At 47.6% G+C, this 10,071-nt stretch overlaps 1 protein-coding gene across 1 annotated transcript in view; it reads right to left on the reverse strand.

The window, feature by feature from the left end:
* Positions 1 to 4,775, reverse strand: part of DZIP1 (DAZ interacting zinc finger protein 1) — a 38,677-nt gene extending 33,902 nt beyond the window's left edge. Inside the window, exons 1-4 of the mRNA XM_050974108.1 lie at positions 4,686 to 4,775; positions 2,809 to 2,880; positions 1,392 to 1,461; positions 825 to 1,319 (exon numbers count right to left, since the gene is read on the reverse strand). Of these exons, the coding sequence (XP_050830065.1) occupies positions 825 to 1,319; positions 1,392 to 1,394 (498 nt within the window). The 5' untranslated portion in view covers positions 1,395 to 1,461; positions 2,809 to 2,880; positions 4,686 to 4,775. The remainder of the gene's footprint in view (positions 1 to 824; positions 1,320 to 1,391; positions 1,462 to 2,808; positions 2,881 to 4,685) is intronic.
* Between the last annotated feature and the right edge of the window lie 5,296 nt (positions 4,776 to 10,071).

Raw genomic sequence — 10,071 nt, forward strand, 5'->3', positions numbered from 1 at the left:
GAACTTTGCCTGTAACTTTAAACATACAGGGATAGCCTGAAATCATGTCAAGTCTGTGTCCGGTGTACCCTTTAGAATTCAGATTATATTTGAAGCCAAAATTTGCAATCCTAAAACCTGAAAATGCTAATGCTGAAAAACACTCAAACTACCACACCACTGTAGTGACACAAAACCCCCCTCCCAATATAAACAGAGTGCCATGACACTGTCAGTCAGAAGAGCTGTGTATTAAGGTTCTTAAGGAAGACTCTTTGGGAACAGACTGTTGCGGATTTAGAGCTGAGGTAACTCACTGAAGCTCTTTACCATCTTGCCTAAGTCACCTCTGAGTCACACACACAAGCAGAAACTTTGTGCCTGGAGAACATCAATGCAGGACAGTGACTTCTCGCAGACAGTGCATTACTGCTCAGCATCTGTTCCAATGCATTTGCCCTGTGTGTTTTCTGACCACGCAGCTGGCAGACAAGGAAAGACAGCAACACAACAAAGTCATAACATGTTTATCATAGGTTTTGAATGTGTGTGTATCTGACATTTCAGGTGCATCTAAATCGAATCCAAGAGTAAAGAGCACCTGTTAGTAAAAAGAGGATTTGTTAAAGATGCTGTAGCATTCTCCCAAGAGTCTCTGAAACACAGATGGAAAACAAGTACCAGCAATGCACTTCCTTTTGCAAGGTCACTGGTCCTTGCAGTTCCAGCCTTCCACCCAGCAAGGAACTGCACCCCAGCAGAGTGGGGCTGTTCTGCTGCCCATTCCAACAGACTCAGAGCTGACAAGGTGTGGGTGACTGGGCCACCAGGCCCTCTCCTCTCACCTGGTGGTAGTTGGCTCGTGCCTCCAGCATCATCTGCTGGGTGCTGATCATCTTCTTTCTCCGCCGGCATTCCTCCTTAAGCCCCTGGATCTCCTGCGAGCGCTGGCCCACCTCCTTGGCCAGCTGGTCACGCTGGGCCTGTGTCTCTCTCAGGGCCTCTTCCAGGCTGCCGAGCTGGGCGCTGAGGTACTCCTGGGAGTGCAGCAGGTACTCGGTAGAGAGCTGCGCCAGGCGCAGCAGCTTCAGCAGCAGCGGGTCTGCGGGGCCCTGGCAGTGCGGACAGCACTCCCGCTCGGCATTGCAGAAGGTGACATGCTCTAGGTGCGCCTGCAGGACTGCCACGTCCCCCTCCCGCGACACCCGCTCCACGTCCACGGTGCTCAGCCGCCGCCAGTCCGGGTTCTCGTGCCGCACGCGGAACTGGAATGCGGGAAACGCCGCCGGCCCCGCGCCGGGCCCGGTTGCCGGTGGGTGATAAGTGCGCTGGGAGAAGGGCTGAGGGAGAGAGACACAGCTCAGCCCCGGCCGGCGCTCCCCGCCCCGCCGCCCGCCCGTCCCGGCGCTCACCATGTCCGGGCTCCGTCCCTGCGGCTCCGCTCGGCGCCGGCGTCCTCCGCGTCGCTATAGCAGCCCCGGCCTGCGCGACGGGAGGCGGCAGTGACGCCGGGCTGTGCCGCCTCCCGCCCGCCCCGCCGCTCCCCGCCCCACGGCCCTTCGGCTCCGTGCTCGGCACAAATCCCGTCCTCCCTCCCGGCATCCTCCTCCCGCGACGCCTCCACAGCCTCCTGGCAGCGCCGCGCTCGGGAACTCTCTCCCGCGAGTCCCGGTGCTCCTGCTGCCCCGCACGCAGCGCACCCTTTACCATCTTCACACGCTACTCGCATCAACAAACGTATCCTCGGCTCCGCTCTTATGTTTATGCATCCTTGACACAGCTACACAGCATACACTTTCTTTCTCCACATGTCCTTCACTTCTTCGAAGTCTGTGCACGGCATCCTGCTCGCACGTTCACTGCATCATCGTGCCTCCCTATCCTGTGCCTCCTCCGTGCTGCTCCTGACTACAACACCTCTCACTCCTGTGCTGTCCTGACTTACGCTCCTCTACCGCTGTGCAGTCCTGTGCCTTTCTCCAGCCTTGTCTACTCAACTTTCTCCCAGATGTGACAACACCTGTCACCTCCCCACCATCAGCATTCATAAATACATCGTTTCTCTGTACATCTTCATGCTGCTGCACCCTTATGTGCCTCAGCTGGTAGCTCTATGCAATCTCTCCAGTGCAACTCTGTACCCCTCTCAATGCCCACACATCTGTCAGGTGCTTGCAAACACCTTCTTCACCTTAACACAGTCACACACTTTGCAGGCCGCTTCCACATGCTCTGTCACTCACCAAATCAACACATCTCTGCCTGGTGTCAGCACACACCAGACCCAATCCTGCAACCATACAACTCTACAACCTCACCACATCTGTCATTCCTGTCTCATTCTACCAAGCTCAAACACTTCAGCCCCATGAAGCACCTCATGCCTTGCATACATCACCTATTTTACCATCCATGGCCAAATACTTTTCTTCAACGCAACCAACAACTCCTGCCTATATCTCTGCCCCACCTCAATCCCCAGTGCTCCCCAGTTTGCTCTTTCCCTTGCTCCTGCTCAGTTGCTTCAGTATTTCTAAGAAGGAGCATCCTTCTCCTCCATCATATAAAATTACCTTATTCCACTCTTCTCCAAAAACCTGCTCTTCCTGTTACCATTTCTTAATATTTCAGTCCCCTAGCTAAGTCTGCCTTACTGCCATGTTCCACATTTATACCTCCCTAACTTTTCAGTCCCTTCCACACATATTTTAGTTTCTCATCCTCTTGGTCATTCCTACATACATACCTTTCCTAGAACAGTCACACCGTATATATCTGATCATACACTCCATTCCATAGATTCCTCTACATCATGCATTATAGACTCACAGAGATGTTTTCAAGGGACCTCTGGTGATCATCGTCCAGTCCAAATTTCTGCCGCACACTAGTTCACATCACCTGTGGCATTTAAGATGAACAGACAATCCATGACCTCCCTGTACAACCTGTTGCATGTCTGTGCTCTCCTCCTGATGAAAAAATTTTTCTTAATGTCTCACTGAGTATATGCTATTACCAAGATTAAAAAATGGTTTGAATATTTTTTGCCACCATTGTTCAAGTAACTGTAGGCCACTACTAGAGGGCCCCTTTTCTTTCTCTTCATCACACTAAATAAGCCCAGCTCGTTCACCTTCTTCTCATAGACCATGTAGATCCCAATCATGTTAGACCTCCTCTGTCCCCTTTCAGCTCCTCCACATAGTTCATACTCCCCCTTATATTTCCCTCCATTTGCCTCCTAGGAACTTGCGATGAACCTCACCTCTCCTCTGCACTTTTAACATTGCCCTCTCCAATATAAACAGTAACATGTCTACCAGTAATCACAATATAGAACTACTTCCACAAAAATACCAGCAATATTGCTACATGCACCAACACAAGCACCCTCACAAATGACAAGCTCTTAGTTTTATGCAGATTTCTATGTAGGTTGTTGCTTTTTGGACCTTGAACCTTAAGCCTACTGGTCACACACCCAAGGTTCAGTTCCATTTAGATTCTTCCGTCACTTACCACTCCACTTGTTTTTAATTTAGAAAAGACACTGTGTGCCTGTTTGCAACATTGCAGTCCTCTTCTGCAAGAATTAAATTTTTGCCACCTCCTTTTACACAGTCTCCAGCAAATCTTCAAAGAAATCTATTTACTTCTTTTTGATGTATATCAAATATAGATCTTCCAGATTACACATAATAAAATATAACTCCCAAAAATCTAAGCCAAATATGTGGTGTATCTATTTGACATAGGAGAAATTTCTTTACATAAAAACCAAGTGAATTTTGAAAGCTACCACTTCATGCGTCAAGCAGAAGAAGCCTGAAAAAGCACACATTAAACAAGGGTCTTTCACTGACAGATGCATGGGTGTAATTAGAAAAAAATAACCAAACATTTTTTAAAGCCAGCAAAGTAAACCACGCCTGAGGACAGCTTATTCTCTTCAACCAATGTATCTAGTCAGGAATATCCATACCGATTTGCATGCTGCTCCAACTAAACCTGCTTTAACTGAATGTCACTTTGCAGCGGTACATCATCTATCCATCATATAATGGTCTTTGTTGGCATGCACCTTAAAGACCATCTAGTTCCAACCAGCTGCCATGGGCAGGGTCACCATTTAGTAGACCACGTCACTCGTCACTCGGAGCCCCATCTAACCCGGCCTTGAACACTGCCAGGGATGGGAGGGGCACCACGAAGTTGAAAAGAGGCACAAGCCGCTCCATCTCGTGGAGACAGAAAAAGTACGGACGGACGGAGGCGGTCCTTTTCGAATTTTTTTTTCCTTTTCTTTCTGCCGGATTTCCTCTATTGTGGGAGCTGTGCCCATGAGGAATTTAGGGTCATCACCCGCCCTCGAGGCCTCCTCGGTCAAGGATGGCACCGCTTGCTCCCCCGGCCACCCCTCCTCTCCGGGTCGGGCGGCACGGGGGAAAAGCGGCGCTTCCCCGCGGCGGTGTCCGCCGGCCAGGCCCGGAGCCGGCGCTTCGGGAGGGGGCCGAGCACGGCCGGGCCTGCGGGAGGCCCTGAGCCGGGCTCCATCTGCCTGCCAAAACCTCCGGCTCCGCTTCGGAAAGCGGCCGCCTCGCCGCTCCCTCCCGCCTGCCCCAGGGGAGAGGCCCCTCCGGACTCTGCCTCATGCCACCCTCCTTCGCCCGGGGTTGGGGGGAGAAAGGGAGACCCCTGCTCACCTCCGGCTGCAGCTCCGCGGGTCCCGGCGGGCGCCGCAGGGCGCGGAGGGGCGGAGGGGCGGCGGGACTGCGGCCGCTCCCGCCCCGGCCGTTACCGGCGGTGCCGCGGCAGGCGGCGGCTGCGCCCCCCGGCCTCTGCCGGGCCCGTCCCGCGCCGGCCCCGCTGCCCCGAGGCCGCCCGCGGGTTGCGGCTGCGGAGGGGTGGGCGGCCGAGGCAGGCGAGGGCTCCCCCGCTGCTCGCCGACTCTCGCTCCTTGAGAACCTGCCCGGCAGATGTTGATGCCCAGGCGGGATGTCCTTTGTCCTGATCCGGTCCCGAGCCTCTCCGACCGAGAAGCAGCCTTTCCTCTCCCTTTTTGTAAAATGTAAGGGAAGTTACAACAAGCTTTGGAAAGGCTGCCTTTGGAAATTCAAGGCACGTTTTGCCACGCAGTCGCAGAACACGACACGTTTAAACCTGTGGAGCAGCGAACTTCTCAGCGCGATGGGGAGTCCCCGCCGGCGCGGGGCGGACGGCGCGGCAGGGCAGCGTTGGGGCGGGGGCAGGAGCCCGCCTGCCCACCGGGATGGATAAGGGGTCTTGAGGAGCTGCAGGATCCCATCTGCCCGCCGAGCTGGAGCGGGGTCTCGGGATCTGCAGCATCCTGACTACCCACCGAGCTGGAAAGGGGTTTGTGGGGCTGCAGAGACTCTCCTGCCTGCCGAGGTGGAGGGAAGCCCGAGGGACCGAGAGCATAGTGATAATCTCCAACGGGAGAAGGTGAGAAGCTTTCATGAGAGTTTTCTGACGTTTGCAGGAAAACACCATGTTCCAGTACCAGGATAAGGCTGGGAATATGCTTTCCTGCAGGTATCTTAAACGAAGTAATGAAAGGTGAAGTTGCTATTTTCAATGAAAATATGTATTGTATCATGCAGATAGAATAATTCCAACAGTTACAGATTACCTCAAATCTTTCTGATTTGTTTCCTCTTCCCTGTAAGGGTTTTGAATTGTGTTTTTCCATAAATGCTGTGCAGCCTTTGTGGCCACAAGGAAAATTTCAAACAGTTTGTATTTAATACAAATTATGCTGGCAAATTCAGTGATGGAAGTAATCATTAGACTCTTAGAACACCTAATCTTCATTTAGAAATTCCATTTGGCATGGGATACACCACTGTGTTTTCCAAAGTACAGACTTACTGACACACCAACTTACCTTACTGAATCATGAAATTCTGTTGCAACAGTGTAGACGTGGGCACATATGCTGTGAACACCAGCTTTAAGAAAAGAGGTAATCATTCAGGTGCTTCCGTTTTTGATGCTCCAAGGGTACTTCAGCATGCTTCAGTCACTAATGGGTGCTCAATCCAAAGGATAAGGCTAGTATGAAGGAAAACCTGAACATACATCAAATGTGGACATCCAGTCCTCAGTACTAAAGACTTTTGCTTCTGTAGATATGCATCTGTTGGGCTACTAAAGCAGGCATTGCCAGAAGAAGATGCTTTGTGAAGGCTTTAGTATGGTAAACCTTAATAAAGAGAATACTTTGAAAACCTGCAGTGTGACAGTCATAGCCTCTATGGATCAGGCCTAGAGGCAAATATGCAATACAAGTTGATAAGCATTTTATGTGAATAGTTGGAGCACTCAGACAGCAAGATGAACAAGTGCAGGCCCTTGGTGCCCAAAAAATTTTATACCCCATGCTCTTAGAATGCCCTAATGACAACACCACAGTCTGTTCAGCATGCCTTCTAAGGATCTCTCTTACTATGAAAGTGGTTTTTATATCAAAGTAAATGCTAACTGTGTGCAAAAATGCTGGAAAGGCTCTTCAGTGATGAGGGGAGTGGTATATGAAGTGTGCAGAAATGTGGATTTTGGTTGCTTATTCTAGTAGCGGTTTAATACAAAATATACAAGCAGGCCTTGGATGAGAGCTATAACCAAGATTTTTATGCTGAAGGGGTGGTTCTCACCCTTTCATTCTTTTACTCTTAATTTGTTCCAGAGCTTGATTAATCTTTAATTACTTGCTGTAAGTGGTACAGCCTCACTTGGCAAGGGTGGGTATTCTTTAACCCACATTAGTGCTGAGTTCTACCCTTATATACCTTGGTGACAAAAGTGCTCTCCTAAAACATGTGTGGATTTACTAGAGAGGACCAAAAGCATTGCAAGGTATTTGTGAGGCTCATGGAGGAGTACCTGGAGGGCAACCGGAGAGTGGAAAAATGAGAGTATTCTGATTGTGGGGTGAAATATGATGATATCTTGGCAATGGCTATTTGGGAAATGGCCTGAGTAGCAGAGGTACTGGGCACTGAGGGAGGCTGGGCAGGGACAGCCAGGCCTGGCAGTGCCCCCAGAGCACTGATGCAATGTGTTAAGTGAAAAAGTTGTCTATTTTGTAGTATGGAGGATTACTACACGTGTAGTACAAGATGTTTTAATTTGAGAGGGCAGTGGACAACCTGTTTTGGGAACAGAGAAACAGACTCTTCAGTAACCTCTCTCCTACAGTATTCTCAAAGTGACGCATACAAGTAATCATTAACTCTGGTGGAAAGCTGAATGGTGCAAGTATAATAATGAGTCTAGCCAAATTCTTAGTTCATTTAATCTTTTCCTTCCTGCCAGTTCCCACCATGGCACATTTTTCAATTTTCAAACAAGCTTAGTTGCTGGCTGGGGTTAAACCTTGACAAATACCTATTATACTTCCATTTGTTCAAACTTTCCATCGCTCAGTTTACCTGAGGAAATAATCTATGTATTTTTATCACGGGAAAACAAAATATTTAAAAGAACAGTAGAATGAATCACTCTCCTAACCCTTTTGCGTCATGTCACCTCCTTCAATCCAACAAATGCCACCAGCCACAATTAAGTAGCTTGAATAGATGATGCTCTATGTACTTCAAAAAATTTTATTTTCAAGTTTTGGTGCTTCAGACTCTTTTCAAATTAAATCTTTTTTATCTTCAATAAAACAGTTTCTCTTGAAAGTTTCTCTTTATATAACAAGTCTAGCTGGATTTTACTGAGATGGCCAGCTCATTTATCTTCCTTTCTTCCAAACTCGGAGGGCATTCAACTTAACTATAGAGAAATGTCTGCAAAGACACTGAAACCATTGATGCAATGGCAGCAATAGAAAGGTCACACAAGCAAGTACTTGGATTTTATAACTTAACTACCTCTAGATGAATTTTTAATGACATACATTAGATATTTGTTCTTTTTCTAACAACTGCATTGCACTTTTTCACTGTCGTGGTTAGAACAGCCTGCAGATAGGTGGGCAAAAGAGGATGCTAGATGGCATCACAGACCAATGGCTTACATGAACTTGTAAAATTCTGCATGAGGCCTGTTCTGTTGTCAGTGGCTTGAATGTTGAGAGTGGCCCGGCCCGGAGCCGCCACTTGAATGTGTTGAGAGATGGAAACATCCTCTTAGGAAGGAAGAGTATGGAGACGTCTGCTGCAGGAGGCAGAGGTAAGGCTGCACTCATACATGCTCTAAATTCTGGTTAAAGTGCTTGGAAGTGCAAGCTTTGCTTGTTCAGTGTTTTGGCAGACAAAGCAAGAACAAACACATTCAGTGATGGCACAGCACTTTGTCAATGGTATTTTTCACAGTTTAAAAAATCAGAGAAACAAAATCAAGAGAAACAAAATAGCTTCCTGGTATCACAGAGGTTTGAAATTTGAGTTGAGCTCGGAAAAATATATGTAATTAATGATAGGTAAACCAAAACCAGTTTCAGGGAAGTCAAAACTAGTTATGCAAATAGACTGAATTTCAGAAATTGCTTCAATCAAGAAACAGGAAGAATTCATGAATGTTAATGTTTTTCATGTATTTTCAAAATAAAATTCTTTATTTCAGAAAAACAACAGCAGCTCAATATTTGAAACAAATTTTATTGATTTTCAGAGTAGCATTTTAATTGAAGCATATTCTATGCCCTAAAAAAAAAAAAATACATGTTTTAATAAGGGCATGTTTTCATAAATTCAATATTTTACTTCCTTGCCCTAGACAAGACTGGACACTCACACTCCCTTTCAAGTCTAATGACAAAGATCAGCTTTTCCAAGTGCAAGTTTACAGCATGTAAATTAAGTTCTTATGCTGATCTGTGGCCTGTAGGAGCCTTTCTGTTTCCATTTACTGTTAAGGAAGGCAGATAAAGGAATTTCCCCACAGCCCTCCCCTGTGAACACCAATCCAAATGTGAAATTCCCAAAAGATGAGCCTACATGAACAAGAATCCCATGCTAAGCAGATGTACTCTACTATTTCAATTAACTCCATCACAGCTAAGTTCCTGACAGGGGTGTACATAGGTGAGAACAAAAATGAGGCACAAGGACTAGAGAAACCTCTTACAAGAAGTAGTCCTGAGAATACTACCTCTGTGTAACCATCGTCTCTCACCTCCTCCTTTATGTTCATACTAGATTGTGCATGCAACACAACAATCTGCTATATTGCTTCTATATTGTAACAGTGATTGTCTGCTCAGTTCAGTCTGCTATATTGCTTTTATATTCTTCCTGGATCAGGAAACTTTTGTTAGGGTGGTTTTGGAATTGAGATCATTAATGAAATTGTATCTATCAGTTGTATCAGTAAGGAAACCTGGGTCTTCCACAGATGTAACTATCTCCACCAAATGCCACCTTATTCAGTTCATGGTCTCTGAAGCAACGAGAGTCATTCCTTGCTAATTGCCGCCCTCTTATGTTACTATATATTACCAGCAGCAACTCAGGAGAAATTCCTTAGTTTTCTGTCTTTCCAGCACTTTGAACATTGGCGTAGACTTTGTCATCCACCTTTTCATGTCAAACTCAAGACTTCTGAAGGAATTTGTTTTGGAAACCAGCCTAATTTTTATTAATCCTTTTGAAAGTGTTTTTATATTTCAGCTATATTGGTTTGCAATATAGGGAGGTGACTGTCCCAGCCTGCTCTGCAGTCACCTCGAATATTGTGTGCAGTTTTGAGTGCAACAATATGAGAAACACATGAAGAGGGTGTCCAAAGGAAGTCCATCAGGATGAAGGGCCTAGAAGGGAAGACACATGAGGAGCAGCTGAGGTCACTTGGTCTGTTCAGCCTGGAGGAGACTGAGGGGAGACCCCATTGCAGTTACAGCTTCCTCATGAGGGGAAGGGCAGACGCTGATCTGTTCTCTGTGGTGACCAGTGACAGGACTGAGGGAATGACCTGGAGTTGTGTCAGGGGAGGTTTAGGTTGGATATTAGAGAAAGGTTCTGCCCCCAGAGGGTGTTTGGGCCCTGGAACAGGCTCCTCACGGCAGTGGTCACAGCACCAGCCTGCCAGAGCTCAAGAGGGGTTTGGACAATGCTCTCAGGCACA

This window comes from Serinus canaria, chromosome 1 (assembly GCF_022539315.1).
Source record: "Serinus canaria isolate serCan28SL12 chromosome 1, serCan2020, whole genome shotgun sequence".
Classification (NCBI taxonomy): domain Eukaryota; kingdom Metazoa; phylum Chordata; class Aves; order Passeriformes; family Fringillidae; genus Serinus; species Serinus canaria.